General features: G+C 31.6%; 1 protein-coding gene across 1 annotated transcript in view; it reads right to left on the bottom strand.

Annotated features, from left to right (window-relative positions):
- LOC106872911 (inositol-3-phosphate synthase 1-B) overlaps nucleotides 1–23,575 on the bottom strand; it is a 31,828-nt gene that overhangs the window by 4,847 nt on the left and 3,406 nt on the right. Inside the window, exon 3 of the mRNA XM_052969425.1 lies at nucleotides 1,424–1,965. Coding sequence (XP_052825385.1) covers nucleotides 1,424–1,965 — 542 coding nt within the window. The remainder of the gene's footprint in view (nucleotides 1–1,423; nucleotides 1,966–23,575) is intronic.

Genomic DNA, 23,575 nt, shown 5'->3' with positions numbered 1-23,575 from the left:
TTCAATCCCATTGCATGGCACCTTGGGCAAGTGTCTTCTATTATAGCCTCCAAGTGGATTTAGTAGACAGAAACTGAAAGAAGCCTGTCATACATACATATATTACACACACACGTATGTATGTATGTATGTATATATCTGTGTGTGTCTTTGTGTCTGTTTGTCCCCACCATCACCACTTGACAATGTACACTTGACTATGTACCCATAGCTTAGCAGTTTGGCAAAAGAGACTGATAGAATAAGTACTAGGCTTAAAATATAAGTCCTGGGGGTCCATTGTTGAACTAAAATCCTACAAGGTGGTGCCCCAGCATGGCCACAGTAGAATGACTGAATCAAGTAAAAGAATATATATATATGTACATGAACATATGCAGGACACAGAACTGTGCACTATCTCAAAGTTGGCAATGCAATTTCGCATAACCTGGAAAGAAGTTTACTCTCAAGTTGAAGTTGACAACCACAAGTGATGTGGCATAGACTAAGAAGATATAATATTTATGTTTGTGATTACATACAATCACACACATGTATCAAAGTTGTGATGGGCAGTGCTGTAGTGGTTGTCAACTCTTCTGTCAACACCTTCACTCTTTTAAAGCCATGTAGAATAAGAAAATACAAATAATATATGAGTATATGCATACATATGTACATACCTTCATCTACATGTATATATAGATGCATATCTGGGTACATGACGTTGCAAAAAAACATGGACAAAATGATAAACGGTACAGAAAACACACAGGCCACATAGAGAACATTTCCTTCATCAGCTGCCACCATTATAACACTGGCGTTTCAAAGAGTTAGGGCAGGACACATCGTTAAAATGGCTCTTCCCACGGATACAAATTAAATTTGTTCCATGGAGGAATGTAGTGGCGGACAGAAAACAAGACAGGAAAACAAAATAGTGAAATAAACAAACAAAAAAGGCTATACGGCCAGACGTGACAAAGTATGTGTAGAATAAGAAGGGCAATCTGATTATAAAACAATGTCTCAATAGATAACATATTCACCTAACCCATGCTTGCATGAAGAAAAAAAATGAAAATTGCACGGGAAGTAAATTGTTACCAAACTTATAAACTCTATCTAAAGGTGAAAAAATGTAAGCAGTGTAATGAGATAACCAATAAAAGAGATTTAGTTTTAAAGCACAGATATAATTATGAATAGTGGACACTTTAGTGTGGAATGTGACATGGTCCAACAAGCTGCAAGATTGCATCAAGCTACAATGTCAGCTTTGATATGGTTTCTACAGTTGGATGCCTTTCCTAATGTTAATCACTTTACAGTGAATATGGGGTGCATTTTTCCCGTCCCTAACACTAGTGAAGACACCTAGTAATTTTTATAAGATGAAAACTTTTCTCGCCTGAGTGGATGGGTGTATTTAAGAGAGTGGGGAGGTGGCTTTATGCCAGGTGTTGAGAAGGTAAGGTATGATAGGACAAGCACAGGTGTCTTGTAGAGGAGATATGTAGTTATCAATTTTAAAGAGAGTAACAAAAAAAAAAAACCCCAAAAAAAAGAAACTTACTCCTTCCAAAATACTGGCAACAGCAAACAATGTGGATGGTGACACTTCACTTTCATTGTTACGGATGCTCTTTATTAGGGCATCTGCAGTGTCATTTAGTCCATGACGAACATCACAAAACCTTTCAGTGTTAGCTGTCCAGAGAACAATAACCTTATCAATAGCGTTATTTTCTTTAAAGGAACGAATATCTTTCCGTAGTTGTTCCAACATTTCTTGCTTTGTACCAGATAATACATTATTGGCCCGTGCTGCTTGGTTAGCTGCTATGAAGTCAGGCATGTAAACAGAAGGTCTCGGACGAATCCCTTCAAGATACGGTCTCACTTGTACCTGTAAATTGTAATCTAGAACTTGAGCTCTCTCCATTGCATCAGCTACGTTGGCAGATGAGATATCCCAACCTTGATAAGATAAAGAAATGATATTTTACTTTTTTTGAAACAGTAATTTTAATATTGCATAAATATAACTGTTTTTTTTTTAATTTGAATCAGTGCTAACAAGAACCATCCATATATAGTTTAATTTACAAATGAAATCAAAAATATAATAGTTCTGGTTATTTTTCTAATTATTTTTCAAACTAAAGCAACATCTTCAGAATGAAAAAAAAATTTAATATATTAGTATAGTGTTAAATAAAATCTTTCCTCAGTTAATACAAAAATGTAATTTACAATAAATTTTGTTTGAGAAAAAGCTTTGTGATAAAAGTTAAGATTTCATAATCACCCACAAAACATCCTATTTTCCACCTATGTGCAATTAACACACTAATTGTGCCGTCCCTTTCTTCCACACAACTTACCCATTTATACAAACAAAAGCAACCAACAAAGGAAAAAAAAAGTTGTGAAATCACAATCATATTCTGAGTATACCCCCAGAAACATTTTTATAATTCCTTATCCCCTGCATTTCATGAAGAAATTTCAGTAAAACTTCAAATAGGTAGCAGATTTTCAAAGTTTCCTATTAACAAATATGCATGTAAACATATTGAGCAAAAACGATGAGAATATGTGAAACAAAGGCAGGGAAGAAAGTACTCACATCATTACCATTTCCTAAAAACAGTTTCATTCTGCCCAAGGTTGCAATGCAAATCAAGGTGAACAGTTTAATGCTAGATCAAACTGCTTGGTATTCCATCCACAGCAACTAGTGAATCCACATGGAAGATGTGTTTACAAATTCATGTATTGACGAGACAAAATGAAACTAATGAATTACACCCCCCCCCCACCTACCCACCTAACTTCCATGCAGAAAGAAGCATGCTTATTATACATGCAAAATTAATAATAATTTAGGGTACCAAAAATGAATTTACCTCCCACACACTGCAAAATTACTTTTTTCATTATTTTCAAACCATTACGTCCAAGTTTACCACAAACCAGAAATAACCTAGAATTTTTTTAGGCACAAATGCTTATTTTTATAATTACAAGTTTAAAAATCCCCCATCTAACCACAATTCATTTAAAAAATGTTGCCAATGAGCTAGCTCAATGAATATCTTGTAAACCCTAACGAGATAAGCCTAAATTTAATTCATTACCAAAAACCCGTTTATTTACTGGAATTTTGTACACAAAATTCAAATTGCCTGTTACACAGAGGAAGTTTTTTTTTTTTTTCTTTCAATTGTTGTTCAGTTTAGTCTAATCATTCCCAGTATCTTGTCCAGAATAAAGGTACATGAAAATAGAAAATAAAACAAGCTAAAAAAAACATTCTCAAATCATCACACTAACAACTTATCCCACTAATTACAAATACAGCATCCTCAAACTGTCACAGTTGTCCCACAAATCATCAATTTAGTGCATCAGTTTGGCAGCTTTACAAGTAATGTTCAAAATTGAGGTAATTTTTTATCAATTAAAATATATATGCACTTGATTTTAATTTAGAAAAAAAAATTCTCATATATAGTATTTCGAATTTATCATAAAATGATATCTGATTTTGAATTCATGCACCCAGGCAATCTATTTAAAATTATGGAATCTTAAAAAGACAAGCAAGAAAAGAATGCTGTTGATGGGAGAAGCACGAGGAGGTATGTTGTGAGGTGGTGATATCAGGACAATATTGAAATATTACCCTGAAAAATAGGAATTTTTAAACATGTATACTAAGCAAACAAAATATAAGTTTCCAGGAGGAAGAAGGTAAACCACTGTTTAAATGAAGACAAGATATAGTACATTTAGATAAAGATATGTTTAAGGCTGTATTTAATAAATAAAAACTGTTGGCCTCATTTTAAACAGCAGTTTTGAATGTATTAACAGTATTGCATTTGAAAGAATTCAAAAACAGAAACACCTGTAGAATGTTGTCGTTAATTCTATGTTGTTTTGTTTTTCATTTTGCTGAAAGTTTTGAAGGTAAGGGAGCCATGCTACTAATATGTAACTCAGATTATATTGAATGGAAGACTATACTACTTCAGTAAGAGAGTGTATATTTTGTTTGTGATACCACAGATGGAAAAGGTTTGCCTATATAAACATTACCAGACATCCAACCAAATTGAGTAATGTGTTTTGCCCATGGGCAATAAAATATTGCTTCAGCAAGATATAAACTCATGATAATATAATTTATAGTTCAGCTTATAAACTCAAATGAGTAAACATCTGAAATAATACTACACACCAAGTTGGTAGCTTTCCAAGTAAAGTCCAATTTTTGGGATATTTTTCCAACAAATAAATCGCAAGTATTTCTTTTATTAGTAGAAATCAACATTACACTAGAACTTTTCTACACCTGACAAAATAAGCCTGAATTCTTAAGTAAATATTAAAATATTTCAGAAGAAAAATATTGTATTACAGAAATTAAATCATCTACCAATAATTATCGCATTTGATATCACAGCATTTTCTGTAATTCAGAGTAAGCTTGATCATCACCAAATTGAATTATCAGCAAAAGATTTTAAAAGAAAAATACACAATCTACTGGCTTAAGGGGAAAACTATATACTCTTGCCGATTTAGCTACCATAAGATTAAGTGTTTCTTTATCTGTTTTCAGTCATTATCCTTGTTAGCTATTCTGCCCTAAAGCAACTGCTAATGACACAGTTTCAAAAATATTCCATTCAACTAAGTAAGCACACACACACACACATACACAAACATAAAGCTTCATTGCTAACAGGAGTAAAATACTAGCTGGTCAAATTTCTCACAAATCGTATATAAGTACATATCACATATGAAGCCAACAGAGTTCATAGTCACCACAAATGTACTTTCCATACAACATATGAAACCATTTGATACTAGAAATGATTACTTTCAATTTCTATCAAAAATATGTTTTGCAATTATATATCTAAATTCACACAAATAAAACTAATCGTGTATGTTAACTCTTCCACTGTAGTATATCTGATAAGAATTTATCTTAGATTTTGAGCACCTTACAATCATAGTTTTGTAGCAGGCAACAATAGTGCGCATATGCTAACATTTGGTGTAAAATGATACATGATGCGAGGGGCAGAAAAATTCTGATGGTTAGGATAATGTTATGAAATCAACTTTGTAGTGAGTGCAGTGTGGCATAGTAGAGATGTTAAAAACGAAGGTATAAAGCAAGGGAGGTAATTTGAAGACATCGCAAGCTGGAAAGAATCATGAATAAAAACAACCTGGCTACAGACGTTATTTCATAGCCAAAATGAAAACCTACTTCTCAGCTTGAATTCAATAAGCAGAAAAAAAAACAAAAAAAACAAGATTCTTTAACTTTGTTAATAAGTAGGTATATTTGGAGATCAAGTTATTCAATAAAATGGTCTTAAGAAAGCATAAAAAACAAGATAATCATCAATAAAGCAAGTTAAATTAATTGCATTTAACACTTACCTTCATTAAAGTTAAGAGTTTAAGAAAACTCCAATACTATAAGTTGCACTGAAGTAAAAATTAAAAAGAAAAGCTAGCAAGTAGGGAAGGTTTGAATGAATACAGGACAGCAGCTATAGTTATGGCCTTACAGTTTTGATTGTCGGAGTTAGATAAAGCCTAAGTCCCATAATTTTTCAAATACTTGATCAATACAGTGCAACTGCAAAATGTTTTAATCTACACCATAAGTCAAGAACATTTATGATGCAATACAAATGCATCTATTAAATTGTATCTTTGAGCAGACTGCTTGAAATACATAATATACACATCAGTTTTCTGATATTGAGACACATTCCAAAAAATAGATTATTAACTTTTGGAAAAGTATCTTTAATTTGAAGTGTTGCTACTCTGTCTAGTGTTACAAATGGACTAGTTTTCAAATAGGTGAGCAATATTTAAGTCACACAGATCATGAAACGCCAAGGTAAACTAGGCAAATATATTAGTGCAGAAAAAGGAAACTTGTGTTTTAGTGAAGAATTGATTAAAAACAATTGTTTTCATGGGAAAATTGACAAAAGTTTTAATTTGACCAATAGAAAATAAATAATTCTATTTCTGGTCTGAAATATTAAAGAAAATATAGGATAACTGTTTCTTAAGTTCTGTATCCATACATACTCAACATGTTAGAAACAGCAACCAAATCACCCTCAAATTATACTCTATTGTCTAAAAAAAGACATTGTACAGAGCTGTTCAAAGTACATTATGCCTGAAAAATAGTAGAGGTGGCCATAGCTGGAAGGTTTTGATCTAAAAGTCAATCAAATTGACTTCAGCATAAACAATACTTTGTGAACAACTTACATAACCAATATGTATGGCAGAAAAGGTGACTGATAAAATAGAAATCAGTTTTTATTCAGAATTAATGTTCTATTTCATTAAATATGATTGCTGAAAACCCTTCAAGATTGAATATAATTATCAGAAGAGTTAATTATTAATAATATCATTATTCTGTAATACACAAACAGTCTTTACTAGAATTGAAGATCAAATGTACTATAGAATATTTTCAGAATTTATCTATTGAATGTTTGACAGATTTCCTAACTAACAAACATGACTGCATTTGTATGTTTGTGAGTGTGTCCATGTGTGTGTGTTGAAATAATGTGTGCATCTGAATGTGTGTGAGTAGATATTCTTGTTCATAGAGTTTAAAATCACAGCATTTTAACTATTTGAACAGTGAAAGAAAAGTAGCTAGACTTGAAATAAGATATAAGAAACTGCAAAATATAAACTCACGTCAGTAGGTGACTGACATACAGCTTGATCTTGTGTAGCAATTCTGTCCTTGTTGACAATAAAACTGTCAGGAGAGGCTTTCCTTCCCTGGGAATCAAACATTCAAAATGGCAAAAGAATTTTTTTTTTTTTTTGCACACGGCATGCAACAGATAAATTGCTACAAGGGCAGAACAGATGATTTTACTGCTTAGCTGCATTCTTTGTGGACAAGATACAGCATTGAGCAAGGAATGAACCAACACATCAGAAACAAAGAAACTTTATTTCTAAGAACAACCATACAATATGCTGTTTTCTCTGGATGGAAGTGTGCCATAAAACATTTACTACACATAAAATTGTGTCCTTATCCATCACTTGAATTACTCAAAATGAAATGTCTTACCAGCATTTTCCGTTGGATTAGCTTTTCATACTTACAGAAGATTTTGTATGGTTTCTGTATTTTACATATACATAAATATTTCCCAAATATGTAAACATTTTGAACTTAACTAATCACACATTTTACACTTAATATTTATAGATATTCATTTAGTCTTTTACTGATTCTAGTCAGTGGACTTTGGCTATACTAGGACTTGGATTGCAAGGGTACAGTCAATATCAACCCTAGATTTATTTTACTGACTCCAAAAATATGAAGGGTTGTAAGAAAGAGAAAATCTATCAGTGCTATATTTGAATTCAGAAATAACAGAGGTGCAAAACTCTACTAATTCTGCCTTCAGAAATATTAATTTATTTCTCTTTCATCTGTTTTAAACAAGCTGCTTCCAAAATGTAAAAACATTCCACACACAAAACACTTTATATTTTAAATATTAGTAATAGAATTATCCAATGCATTAAAAACAGAAAATATCAATTAGTGACACTTAAAAAAAGTTTTTTTTAATTAAAAAAAACCTAGCTACAAGAACAAGCTGCAATTTTCTATATATTCCCTAATTAACAACGTAATTACTAAGATTTGAAACTGATGATACCTAAATTGGTTCTATTCATTGAGTCAGAAAACTAGATAAAGGAAAGAGACCCAAGCAATCATTAATTGAATTAACATATCACCTGAAAACATCACTACCTGAAGTATCAGCATTATAAATTGCATGACACTCAAACTAATTCTAAAACTGTTTTGTTTTAAAAGTATAAGTGGAAAGATTGAATATACACCCTTATAAATTCTTAGAATTCTTCAGTTTGCAGAAAGACAAATTAACACAATGGCTTATCCAGGCCCACAACTCTCAATCCAAACAACTATAGCTAAGATATATTCATTATTTCCCTGTATGCGTCAAGTGATTGTTAACCAACTCAGTCGTTTTTGTGTTTAGGTGTTCACATGAATTTTGGCTAATTAGTAAGGTGAACAGAAAACCAGTGTAAGTTTCAAATCTTTTGTATTCAAGTCAAGTTAGGAAATATGCAATCTTAATTTACCTAAAACCCATTTTACAGTAAAATCGTATTGCAACATAGCCCTTACCAAACAATTCTGTTTATGAAGTTCCCTGTGACAGATCACTGAAAATAGTTTTTAAAAGTTGCTGGTCCATGACTGAACAAGTTACAGCCAAATAGAAATTGTCTCAATCATTCAATGCACCAAATTAATGGCATAACCCTTACACTCAATATTAAACTAGTTTCATTAACTTATTAAATCTGGCTAATGACTGCTACAGGATAATATTCCCACTAATAATTTTCAAAATAAGTTCAGCATTCAGAGAATAATCTTTTCTAATAATAATAGATGATTACTAGGGGCCTCTGTTAATGATTTCAGCAGTAAAATTGGCTTATGTTGCTTATTCTTCTACCCATAGAACACTAGCTATATGACCTTTCACAAACATTGTCAATAGCTGTTATGTGCCTCAGTATAAAATGCCCTATTCCATTTAATCTGAAGTCAAAGGAAAATCTGTGACATTAATTCCTCCATGAAAAATTAGCAATGAGTTCATCTTCAGTGCTGAACAACTAGTTATCTAAATGTTTAACTGATGAATAATAACGCTGAATTTATCATATCAATATAGGAATAAAGGATAATTGAACAAGATGCACCACTACCTATTTTCATTCCAATTGGAACATTGTTCAATTTATAGTATATATTTAAAACATTAATTAAGATGTACATTGTTGACATTAAGCATGGAGGCACACTGAGCATGTCTTCGTATGAAAATTCATTGATGCCATAGATAGGACCTGACCAATAATATTTAGTAAAGTGAAGTGGCTTTCCATATTCAGGTCACTTAATTTGAATGCTAGACACTTTTCCTGTGTCTTTAACCACAATTACGACAGTTTAATTCTCTCTTGCTCAGAGTTTTCCATCAACTTCATTCCATTTACAAAATGCTTGTGAATTTATTCTTAAAGAGTCATTTATTGATTTGTTGCCATGTTGCTTGTGTTCCAGTAATTTGAATTCATCAGCTGTTTCAGCATGTTTAGCTAACATCTCTCTTTATAACTGAAGGTATATGACATCTTCAATAAATACAAGGAAAAACATGTCTGGAATTTCATGACAGCCACAATACTACATCATGTAAGATTATTTTGATGTCAAATTACCAAAATTTTGCCATTGTTTCTGTTTAGTTACTGAAATTGAAAAATTTTCCTGACATCTTTATCATTAAGTGGTGTTTGTCTTATAGCAAATTTGGGTCGTCTTACTCAACACCTACAAAACTCTCCATGGGTTATAGAAACAAAGACAAACTTATAAGCATATCAAGGACAATAACTTGCAATGACTGCACAATAAAAAAACACAACACAAAGACAACCATAGTAATAACTGAAGCTATATCAAAAATTAATATGAGTTATCATTGTAAGACATATGCAGTTAAATGTACATAAAAAAAAATCTGACCTTTTGAGCATATTTCTCAATATGCACAAAAAGTATATTTTCTTGAATATACTTTTATCCAGATATACTATGTCCACTTAAGATGAAGTATTATTTGATATGAAACCAACAATAATAAAGCTTTTGGTTTTGTGAAAAATGTTATTAACATTTTATATGGATTTCGCTTTGAGAGTATTTATTGTTAATTAGTTAAATTTGTTATAATAGTGAGCCTTTCAAAGACAATCAGCTAACAAGATGGAGCACTCCCTCTCCTACAGTTCAGTTTTATCTCTTTCCTCTAAAAACAATCCTGAGATAGCAGAAATACTGAGTTTTTTTCCATGGTCTAGTCATTCTCCAGTTGACACCTGTTGATGCAGGGGTCACATGAAAGCTGTTACAACACCAGCAATTGATTTTTTTTTTAATCTCTTGTTTTTTTTGGTTTTAAAGTAACAATATTGTATTAAAAATTATATATTTCATCAACAGGTTTTATTTTAAAATAATTTGTATAGAGTTTCTATGATCAATACTTTGAAATGATTTGATTTAAGATTTATTTACTATTTTCACGTCAAAATGAGACATTTAATAATATTTAACAAGTTACAAACTACTAGAAAAATACTAATGCAAAAGGTAAACTTGTAAATTTGAACTACATTTTAAAATAACATAAAATGCATTTAATGGCATCTAGACGTTGACCATAAAACATAAACGTTGCTACTTTTTCGTTGAGTCGTAGAGGGGAGATCATTCATCATGTCTTTAATCTTCAAAAATTTTAGTCATTACTGAAGACAACTAATTTTATGGCATTTTCTATTACACATGACAATAAATGATCTTGTGAAAGGACAATGCTATCTTGGGCACACAATCACTAACTATTAATTTCACTATGAAAACGAATTAACCAAATGATTCCTGAATTGTTTTTATTCATATAGATATGTAGCTATTGTTTTTTTAACTTGCCTAAACAATTAAAAATTATACTGCTTGCATAATATATCTCACTGTTTGAAACATTATTTTCATTTTCACACTAGGAGTTGGACTAGTATCTTTAGATTTTTTAAAAAATCCATAATACATTCTTTTATTTCAAAAGATTGAGCTAAATTTCCCTAATCCCAAATTTTTATTTCTTTATTGCCCACAGGGGTCTAAACAGAGAGGGAACAAACAAGGACAGACAAAGGGATTAAGTCGGTTACATCAACCCCCAGTGCACAACTAGTAACTAGTACTTATTTAATCGATCCTGAAAGGATAAAAGGTGAAGTCGACCTCGGCAGAATTTGAACTCAGAATATAACGGCAGACGAAATACTGCCAAGCACTTCGCCTGGTGTGCTGCCCATATTTTTTTTTTACTCTTGAACACTTCCTACTTGGCTAAAAAGAAAAAAAAATGTGTAGCCATGTGAATTGCTCTATATCTCACAACTCAATAAAGTAATAGTTATTTACAATGATAACGGAAATTATTAAATTATGATAAACTGAAATAAAAGAAGAGTTAAATTATATGAACAAATTCACTTGTATAAATACATAGTTATTTTGAACAAACAACTCCAGTATATGTTAGTTGTGAACAAAAATGAAAATTCAGCTTTCAATGTTAGAAAAATTACATCAATACCACCTGAGGATGGATTATTTTCAGCGTATGTAATTCACTAAATATCAGCTTGTGCAATTATCTGACTCTTGGGAACAGCCAATAGCTGCTAGATGTCAACCTCAAGTGTTTCAAAAATGATAATATATGTCTTAAATTTGACTTTTTCTGTCAAAGTAATTTCATTGCTTTATAGCAAAACAGAATATACTTTAAGGGTATATATATTTTTTAATGGTATATCAAAATTTGACAGACTACTTCAAGTGTCACCAAGGGCAAAATTGGGTAAACTGTCAGCTTCTATCTACCCACTATATCCAACACATTGTTTTCTATATCGGATAATGTTTCTAATTTTCTAATTCAACTTTTACATAATTATATATGCATGTATAGTTACATAAAAGTTATAAAGTATACGTATATATTTTAATGAGAGGTTGACTCAGCTCCAAGTTGCATTGGATCGTAGGAGAAACCCATCTCATCAGATATGAGATTAATCTATCCTACAAGCCAACAAACTTTAAGTCATCCACTGCTGAATGAAACTTATTAAAAATATACATAACTCCTACCAAATGTGCCAAGTGCCTCTTTTCTTCATTTGTGCACTCACTCACTCATATATACCCCCACTTAGATTTTTCTACATGCCGATTCATTTACAAGAACATGGACTAAAAACGTCTTAAGAAAATACAAAATTGCAATAATTTCAATGTTAGCAAAATGCAAAACTAGTCGACTATCGCAATACTCTGCCCTTTAAAATATATTAAAACTATGTAAACTGTGTGCATTTTCCTTCTGTTATTATATATTTTTTCATTACAACTCACCATGTGGAGATAATCACTTTAACAAAATTCTTTTTTACTGTGTGTGTGTGTGTATAAATATATTTCGGTGAAGCTAGTACATTTTGTTTGTACATACAAACATATATAGGTACGTACGTACGTACGTACATATATATATATATATATATATATATATATATATATATATATATATATATATATACATACACACACACACACACATACAGAAGATATTTTTGCCACTGCCCAAAACAACAGAATATGTATAGCATAATTATTTCCCAACAAACTCTTCTCCGTATAGAGAAGAACTATCCTCTGATACAACCTGCTTTCTAAACATACACAGCTGCTTTCTCAACAGGATAACAAACAAGTTGAGTCTCGAATTAGTTTTAAAAAGAAAGCTACCAAATCAAATTCTCAAGGATATGTATGTCAATCTTAAACAATACTATGCTAACATCTTGCTTTTTTTTGCAATAAAACAAAATTCAACCCAATATAAATATAAAAATACCAAACGAGAACAAACTTGTCATAATTCAAAACTTATTGTGACAGGAACTGAACTTTTAACCAAGTTTACTGTTTGACATCAACAAAAATGACCTGACTATATACAAAAGACACTTTTCATACACAAAACATTATTGCATACTTTTGGGTATTATATTATTTTAAAGTATACTGAAATGTAATAGTTCCTTCTATCCTATAGATGGAAGGATTTATACATTACCCATTCTACCTAATATACTTATTTTATATATACATATTTTATATTTACATATTTTAGATATATATCTTTTCTACTATAGGAACAAGACCTAGGGGAGAGGAATAGTCAATTATACTGACCCCCAGTACACAACTGGTACTTATATTAACAATCCCAAAAGGATGAAAGACGAAGTTGACCTTGGCAGAATTTGAACTCAGAACATGAAGATGGATGAAATACCACTAAGCATTTCATCCAGCGTGCCAATGATTCTGCCAGCTTGCTGCCTTATTTATTTATATATATATATATATATATATATATATATATATATATATATATATATATATATATATATAAACACACCACACACACATAATATGTGTGTACTGTAGGTATGCATATATAATATAGATGATTGTGTTCACACTTGGGTGAATTGCAATTGACCCCCCCAAAAAGATATTCACTCAGTACTTTCAATACTTTTTGTACAGCCTTCCTATGAAAACCATATTCCCACTAGTCGGAACTGACTCAACTCCTCTGAGGTGTATGCTAAAATGGATGCACTTGCAGAGTGGAATAACTTATTTAAAAACTGAGTCTACAAGAGTTGCTATGTGGAGTTCCTCATTCCTGACATTTGACAACTCTTCAAGAACAAGAATGTGAAACCCTGAGTAGCAACTCATGCAGACTTAGCTTTCAACAAATAATAATATCCCATATACACATACACACAATTATACACGTGTGTATAGATACATCATACATATATAAATAGGCACACACATACATTTGTTTGCGTACACACGCACTCACACATATATATAAGAACACATACATTTGTTGGTGTACACACAAACACATATATATAAATATATATCTAAAATGTATCATAACAGAAAACTGGAAACATTTTTGGTATTATAAATTTTTTCAATCTCCTGTTTTGATAAGTAATAACTCTGCAAGAAGATATTTCCCAGTATTTTTCAACTCTTATGCATACCTCACACAAATATAACATCTATATACAATTCTGGAGCACTGGAATAAGCAGATATGCTTCAAGAGGTCACAGTTTGGATTATAACCCTCACTACATAATATATAAAACCTATGTAAACACTAACACAAATATTTTTTTATATATGTATATGTGGGTGTGTATGTGTTTGTGAAGGCACATGGCTCAGTAGTTAGAGCATCAGGTTCACAATCATGAGGTAGTGAGCTTGATTCCCAGACCAGGCTGTATGTTGTGTTCTTGAATAAGACACTTTACTTCATGTTGCTCCAGTTCACTAAGCTGTAGAAATGAGTTGCAACATCACTGATGCCAAGCTGTATCAACCTTTGCCCTTCCTTTGGATAATATTGGTGGCATGGAGAGGGGAGGCTGATATGCAGGGGCAACTGCTGGTCTTCCATAAACAACTTTGCCCGGACTTGTGCCTTGGAGGGTAACTTTCTAGGTGCAATCACATGGTCATTCATGACTAAATGGGGAGGGGGGTCTTTACCCTTAAAAAAAAAAAAATATATATATATATATATATATATACACACACACACACGAAGAACAGTGAATTACAACTACTACAACAATTTAAATTTTCATTCAACCTTCAACTTATATTTACTAAGTTTTTTCAGGAAAAAATTTGCAATATTCAATCTACTGGACAGCTGAAAAGACAATGATTAAAAGTAGTCATGTAACTTTGGAATGTATTAAAGATTTCACAAAATCCAACATTCTTCATTAAATCACTTTTATTCATTCTTAAGGATTCATAAATCACAGATATTATTCAATCACCACAATGTCTTGGTATTGATAAAATTTTGGTCCAACCCAAACCCAGAATCAAACAACTTTTTCCTTTTAAAAATTCACATACAATCCTTACAAGTTACTTATCACTGTACATATGAAAAATTTCCAACCTTTCCACGTACTGATATCACAAATTGAAGTCAGCATTTACTCACCGCCACCAGTCTCAAATTAGATTTTTTACACTCAATGTTTCATTCATAGCTTTACATTGTTTCAGCTGTATTATTATTAATATTCAGCGCCTCTTAAACCTTGTTTTTAAAATTATCACCCCTATCCTTTATTAACACATTATCAATGCCTTTCACCACCACCATTTTTGATGTACATATTTGTAATATCAGACCAGAGTAATTTAGTTCTCAGTACTAGTTTGACATATGTGGCTACTCACCACATATAGCACCATCCTACTATAAAGCAAAAACTATAAGCACTAATGATTCTACCATTCTATTGATTTTAGGACAATCCAGAATAAGGCCCATCCTATTCCCAGTTCTGTTTTTCAACAAAAACTTAACTATTACTTATGTAAAAAATCCAAGATAAAAAAAAATCTCTAAAGCTATTTTCAGAGAAAATGTTATATATATATATATATATATATATACAGCTTTGCTTATTTACATATACACATTTAAGTTTATTATTGTTGATGAGGTTGTTGTGATTGTGTCTAACAAGCAGGTTTATCATAATATTACAATTAATGTTTTTTTTTAGATAAGAGTCAAAAACTAAAAAGACGATACAGGTTTATCTATTGTTCCCTCTCATCCCTACTTCCCCCTTTGTTCCTAATATCCAAATAAAATTTTGCACTGCCCCCTCCACTATGATGTAGTACGACTCACTTTGAGAAGAACTGATGTAGTTAAATTTTCTTATATCGGCTTTGTGTTACATAGGATGACAGACAACATCCCAGATATTCCATTAATTAGAGGATCTGTGTAGCATTATTCCTTCTTCAAGCCAGTCAAAGTTAATAATAATACAAAGGGTAGAAATAACCTCATAATAGGCACTAGGGTTTATACTTTCATCTGTCTTTAAAGCACAAGCATCACTAAGAACTAAATATCAAAAGGTATTTTGCCAAACACTAATGATTCTACCATTCTACTTATTTTAAAACAATCCAGTATAAATCCAATCCCAGTTTTGTTTTTCAACAAAAACTTAACTATCACTATGGAAAAAATCCAAGATATAAAAAAATCTCTCAAGCTAGTTTCAGAGAAAATGTTTCATTGATTAGAAAAATTATTTGGAATCATCAACCAATAAGCAACCTGTTAAATTATGTTTGTGAGATATTCTAACAACATATCTTGAGTAGATTTGATTCTAATATAGCTCATTTGAATTAATAAAGCATTTTGGACTGTAGAAGTCAGAAAATTAAACACTGACAGAATTACATTCTAAATGGCTTGCAAGATTTCTTTTCTTCAATTGTTTTTTTTTTTTCCTTCTTTTCTTCTTCCCTAAACTGTAATGATTTCATTGGCCTATCCCAATCTAGATTTCTTTAGTTCACTTCAACTATTTCTGTTTAACATCCATGTTATTCATGCATAAATTCTCTATATCTCTCTCTGATTCACATTTATTTCATTCTTCAAACAAAGTCATTCACTTTCATGCACCAACATCATACCAGAAATATTTTCAATTTCTATTTTTATTTTTACCAATTTAATTTCTTTCAGGTCATCTCTCAAAAACAGAAATTCCTTAGTCTTTGCAATTTCATCTGCCTCTTTCATGAGTGCTCTATTCTGAAGTCTAATGAGAGACTTGATACATACAGGAGAGAAAATACAATACCTAACTGCACACTTACCTGAACCTCAAATCTCTTAACATAACTTCTAGTTAGAGCCTTATTTGAATAGGGGGAAAACATGAAAGGGGTAAAAGGGAGGGAAATTGTACATAAATTCAAGTTCGTTTGTTTGTCAGAGTTAAAGGAGATTGAGTTTGTTATATAATGGGGAAATGGGGCAATCAAAATTAATCAAAAAAGATTAATTGTAAGTAAGACAGTTCAATAAATTTACAATAGATGGACTGAGAGACAAGTACTGCTATTGAAGATCAAAGTGCCTAAAAATACATTCAGCATTATATAGCATAGATTAAGATTCTATATCTTCACAAACAAGAGACCAATTTGAGAACTATTTAGGTATATAGATACACCATAAAACAACTCTAAAATTGCATAAGAATGATGAAAAACCTTCAACCTACAAGCCTTTTTTTTTTTGTTAGAATAAAATAAATTCTTGAGACGAAATTGAAATGAAAAGAATTCTAGAAGAATGAAAAGCAAAACTACTTCACATCCTGCATATCACATAAACCAATTGGAAAACTCTAGAAAACCTGTTAAAATAAGCAAAAGTCTTTTATATCTCATAAGCTGCACTGAATTGATAGGAATTCTAGAACAATGCATTATATATGGTAAGCAAAACTATTTCATATTCTAAATATCATAGAGAATAATTGGAAAATCCCAGAAGCTAAAGTAATGAAAAATTCTGATAATCTCAAAAGCTGCATTGAATTGGTAGAAAATTCTAGAAAAGGGTGTTGAAGTAAAATACTATTTTCATACATTGTATGACATAAAACAATTGGAAAATTCAAATTTGTAGAAGCTAAAATAATAAAAAGCTTGAATTTTATATCAGCTGTATTGAATTGATGGAAAATTCCAGAATATGTTAAAAGGAAAAACATATTTCATATTTTGTGAGCCATATAGAACAATTGGAAAATTCCACAAGAACTTGCTAAAACAAACAAAACCTTTCATAAGCAGTAAAGAATTGATGGATTGATGGAAAATTACATTAGAATATATTGAAGAAAGACATATCTATTTCATTGGAAAATTCCAGAATCTGCTAAAGCTAAACTAGACAAATCCTTTATATCTCTTAAGTAGCACTGAATTGATGGAAAATTCCATTCTAAAATAATGTATTTATGGTAAGCAAAATTTCATACTCTAAATGGCATGCAGAAAAACTGGAACATTCTAGAAGAATTTGCTGAAGTAATAGAAGCTTATATCTCAATAAATTAATACAAAATTTTAGAATGTATTGTGGTAAGCAAAACCTTATTTCATACACTGCATATCATATAGATTAACTGGAAAATTCCAGAACCAGCAGCTGAAGTTGAGGTAATCAAACCATTGTCTAATAAGCAGCCTTGAACTGATAGAAAACTCCAGAAGAATAAATTATGCTATTAAAGCCTTATCTTCATATGTTAATGTCACACAAAACAATTGGAAAATTCCATACAGATCTTCTAAAGTTATGCAGTATTTAATAGATGGAAAATTTAGAATACATTCTGATCAGCAAAACCCCTATTTCATATTTTGCAAATTGCATAGAACAATTAAAAAATTCTAAAGTAATCTGATAAAGATAAAACTTATGAGATATACAAAACCCTGTATATTTCATAAGCTGCATTGAATTGGTGGAAAATTTAATTTATGAAAATGCATTATTTTAAGTAAAACTCTAGTTCATATCCTAGATGTCATATAGAATAATTAGAAAATTCAAATAGAATTTATTAAGTAAGCTAAACCTTGATTTTCATTTCACATACCAAAGCTTTATTTAATACACTTTCTTATAACACGAAACTGAGGGAAAATTTCTAAAGTGGTTATTAAGAATGCATAAATGAGAATCTACCTGATGCTGGTCAATGTAGCAAGCCAAGAAGCATTCTATATATAAGGAAATTCTTTACTAGTTCTTTTATGTTGTTGACCATTTATCAATGTTGGATATAGAGTAAATGCTAATAATCAATATTGAAGCAATGTTTTAAAATTTAGAGGAAGTACCTTTTAAACAGTTATAAAACTCAGATGTATACTGCTGGAAAATTGTAGCAGATTATCATCCACAATTTTCAGAAATTTTCTATGAAGCACAGAATATTCCAGAATCTCAGTAATGGTGACTAAAAGGTAATCCTGAAGACTACTATGGCAAGACAGGGCTAACAGACATCATGTAAATAATACTGAAAAATTCCAGAGTCTGTCAATTATACAGACAAAAATATAGCAGACCAAGATAAACTGACATCATATAACAATGAAAAATTCCAGAGTCACAGATAAGGTGACTAAAGATGCTGGTTGGCATGACTGTTATAGCAATGAAAACTGACAGACATCACAAGTGACATTGGAAAATTCCAGTGTTAGTTATGGTGATGTAAGGCAGAAGAACTGCTACAGCAGGTCAAACTAGCAGACATTATAATTAGTAACTTCGCCAGATTCCATAGTCTGTCAATTATAGAACAAAATGTAATAATGACAGAAGATAAAGACTGCTACAGGAAGCCAGAAATAGCAGACATAATATAAGAAATACATAAAAAAAATTCAAAGTCTGGGAACAACATGTATACTCTGCTCTACATGAAATACTCCAGAATCTGTCACCATTTAAATAACACAAGAAAATTCCAGACTGTCACTTTTTATGACAAAAAGTAAAGACTGCTAAAGCAGACAAAAATAATAGGCATAATATAATATTGGACACTTCTAGAGTGTTATATTGATAGACAGCTATAGCAGGGAACAGTGACAGACATCATCTAAGCAATAGATGTCACTCAGTTACAGTGACATAAGGCATAGACTGTTATAACAAGCTAGAACTAACAGAAATATAATATTGGAGAATTCAAGAATCTGTTACTTCTGTGACAAAAGGTTTTCTGTGACAGAAAACTACTATCATAGGCTAAAACCACCAGACATCATTTATGAAATACTGGAAAATTCCAGAGTTTCTCAGTGTTGGTAAAAAAAAGAATTATCATACAAGAATTATCAGACATCATTAAGTAACACTGGAATATTTCACAGTCTGTTAGTTATAGTGTTGAAGGGTAAAAGCAAGCTCCAAAGCTAACAGGCATCTTATAATGTTGGAAAATTCCTGAGTTTGTCAGTTTTGGTGCCAAAAGTTAAAGATTGCTGCAGCATGGTGACGAAAAGTAATAAAAGACTGCAGTAACAGGCTAGAACCAAGAGAAATGTATTATTGGAAAATTCCAGAGTATGTCAGTTATTGTGATTAAGGTAATTTTGGAAGATTATTTGGCAGAACCAAGAGACAAAATATATAATACTGGAACATTCTAGAATCTGTCAGTTATGACAAAGAGTAAAAACAGATCCAGAGCTAAGAAAACTATTACAATACTGGAAAATTCCAGAGTGTCATTTTTGGTACTGAAAGCCAAAGGCTGCTATAACAAAAAATGAAGAACTAATAAAAATATAATATTGGAAAAATTCCTTAATGTGTCATTTATAATGACAAAAGGCAATACTGGACAACTGCTATAACAGGTCAAAACAGACATAAAATGCTGAAAAATTCCAGAGTCTGTTATTTGTAGTAACAAAAAGCTAAGACTGCTATAACAGGTTAGAAATAACAGAAATATCATATTGGAGAATTCAAGCACCTGTTAATTCTGTGACAAAAAGTAGTCTGGAAGACTGCTGCAGCAGGCCAGAATTATCAAATAAGAAATACTGAAAAATTCCAAAGTCTATAGCACACAAGAATTATCAGGCATTATGTGAGCTAATAGACATTTGACAGTTTTTTGCCAAAAGCTAGACTGCTATAACAAAAAATTAAAAACTGCCAGAACAGAAATATAATATTGGAATGTTCCAGAGTGTGTCATTTATGGTGACAAAAGGTAATATTAACAGACTACTTTAACAGGCTAGAACTAACAGCAATATATTAATGGAAGTTTGTGACAAAGGTAATTTTGGAAGATTGTAGGGCAGAACTAAGAAACAATATATAACTCTGGAACATTCTAGAATCTGTCAGTTATGACAAAGAGCAAAAATAGATCCAGAGGTAAGAAGAATATTATAAATTGGAAGATTCTAAAGTCATTTTTGGTGTCAAAAGTCAGCAACTGCTTTAACAAAAGATGAAGAACTAATAAAAATATAATATTGGAAAACACAGTGTGTCATTTACGGAAACCAAGGATAATAATAGAAGACTGCTATAGCAAGTCAGAGCAGCTATATAATGTTGGAAAATTCTAGAGTCTGTTAGTTACGGTGACAAAAGGTATGACTGCTATAAAAGGTCAGAACAGAAATATAATACAGGAAAGTTCCAGAATCTACCAGTTCTGTGACAAAAGGTGGGCTGAAAGACTGCTATAGCAGGTCTAACTTATCATATATAAGAAATACTGGAAAATTCCAGTGTTTCTCAGTTAGTAACAAAATTAAAGACTACTCGAGCAAACAAGAATTATCAGACATCATGTGAATAATACTGGAATATTCCAGTCTGCTGGTTATAGTACCAAAGGATAAAAACAAGTTCCAGAGCTAACAGGCATCTTATGATATTACAAAATTCCGAAGTTATGAAAACTTTCCAAAACATTTCATTTGTGATGACAAAAGATAATACTGGAAGACTGCTATAACAGACCAGAACTAATAGAAACATATTATAGGAAAATTCCAAAGTGCTTCAGTTACAGTGACAAAAGGACAGCTCCAAAGCTAACAGACATCTTATATTATTGGAAAACGCTAGAGTATGTCGGTCAAGTTGACCAAAGTTAAAGAATGCTATGGCAGGCCAAAAATAATAAACATAATGTAATATTGGAAAATTGGTAATGTTGGAATACTGCTGAGTATTCCAACATTAGACAACTAAAAGACATAAGTAATACTAGAAGATATTCCAACTGCAGTGACAAACGTAATGTTGGAAGACTGCTGTCTGAACAAACAACTATTATAAAAGGACAACTAGAAAGTTCCAGGATCTGTCAGATACTGTGACAGAAGTTAAAGACTGCTATGGTAGGCTAGAACTAACAGACATTACATAAGTAGTACTAGAAAATTCCAGGGTCTGTTACTTATGATAACAAAGGGTGAAGACTGCTCTGGCACTAGTAGATGTTTTGCTTTAACTGAAAAATTCCTAAGTTTTTAAGTTATGGTGACAGGTGACATAAAATAAAGGCTGCTGTAACAAGTCAGAACTAAGAGAAATGTAATAAAAGAAAATTTCAGACTTAGGGTGACAAAAACTGAAAGCAGCTATGGCAGACGAAAATAAAAGACATCAAATAATATTGGAAAATTCCAGAGTGCTGTCACATATGATGACAGAAAGGTATGTTGAAAGACTGCTCGGCTACAGAGAAGTAACAGATAGGTATCATCAAAGTAATGCTGGAAAATTCCAGTCTGACAGATATGGTGACAAAGGCCAGAACGAATATATCATTTAGCAAAATGCAAGTGTATGACAAAATGTAAGCTTGGAAGACTGCTATTGTAGACCAGAATTATATGACATAAGTAATGCTGAAAAATTCCAGGATCTTAATTATAGTGACAAAGTGTAAAGATTGTTCCAGAGCTAATGGACATCTTATTATATTGAAACTTTCCAGAGTTTTAGCACCAAAATATAAAGACTGCTAAAACAGGCCAGAACTAACAGATATATAATATAGGAGATATATCAACCTTCGCCTTTCCCATAGATAACATCGCTGGTATGGTGAGGGAAGGCTGGTATGCATGGGCGACTGCTGGTCTTCCATAAACAAACTTGTCCGGACTTGTACCTTGGAGGGTAACTTCCTAGGTGCAATCCCCATGGTCATTCATGACCAAAGGGGTGGTCTTTACCCTTTAATATTGGAGAATTTTAGAGTCTGCCAGTTATAGAGATAAAAAGTATTATAACTAACAGATGTATTATATTAGAAAATTCCAGAGTTTATCAGAAATGTTGAACAAAAATAAAAACAGTTATGGGAGGCCAACATAACAGTATTGGAAAATTCCAGAGTTTGTCACTTTTGATGAGAAAAAGTAATGCTGAAAGACTGGTCAGCAAGAAAATCTAAAAGACCCAAGAAATAACAGAAAATTCCAGAGTGTCAGTTATAGTGACAAATTGGAAAACTGCTATAGCATTCCTCCACTGACAGCCATCATAAAAGGAACATCAGAAAGTTCCAGAATGTCAGTTATAATGACAAAATTTAAAGACTGTCATGGCAGATTAGAATTAACAGTTATCAATAATATTGGAAAATTTCAGAATCTGTCAGTTATGAAGACAAAAGGTTAAACTGAAAAACTTCCTTGGAAGGCCAGAACTGACAAACATCAAATAAGTAGTATTAGAAAATTCCAGAGCCTGTTACTTTTGGTGACAAGAGTAGAAAATACTCAAAAGCTAGGAAGCAATATTATGAAGTTAGAAATATTCATGGTGACAAAAGTTCTCACTCAAAAGTACCAGAGTTTGTTACTTAGAATAACAAAAAGATTGTTATAACAGATCAACACAACACACATCACATATGCTGGAAAATTCTATTGTCTATCAGTTATGATAACAAAAGGTAAGCTTGGAAGAGTGCTGTAGCAGGTCAGAACTAAGAATGTCAGAAGATTATATTATACAAGCAATACTGGAAAATTCTGGAGTCTGTCATATATGGAGACAAAGAGTGAAAGACAGCTTCAGAGTCAACAGACATATTGGAAAATTCCAGTTTTACAGTTATGGTGATTGCTATAACTGGCTAGAATAGACACATGTAATATTAGGAAATTCCAGAGTCTATCATATTTGGTGATCTCCAGGAAAGTTTTGCAAGTTATGCACCATACAGTAAGTAGCATAACAATTTTGGAGAATTCTTGTATTTATAATATTAGTTAAAAAGATAAAAATCTTCACGACTCATCTAAAACTATATATGCCCTTTC

The sequence above is a fragment of the Octopus bimaculoides genome, chromosome 7 (assembly GCF_001194135.2).
Source record: "Octopus bimaculoides isolate UCB-OBI-ISO-001 chromosome 7, ASM119413v2, whole genome shotgun sequence".
Classification (NCBI taxonomy): Eukaryota; Metazoa; Mollusca; class Cephalopoda; order Octopoda; family Octopodidae; genus Octopus; species Octopus bimaculoides.
This window is presented reverse-complemented; position numbering and strand designations above follow the sequence as displayed.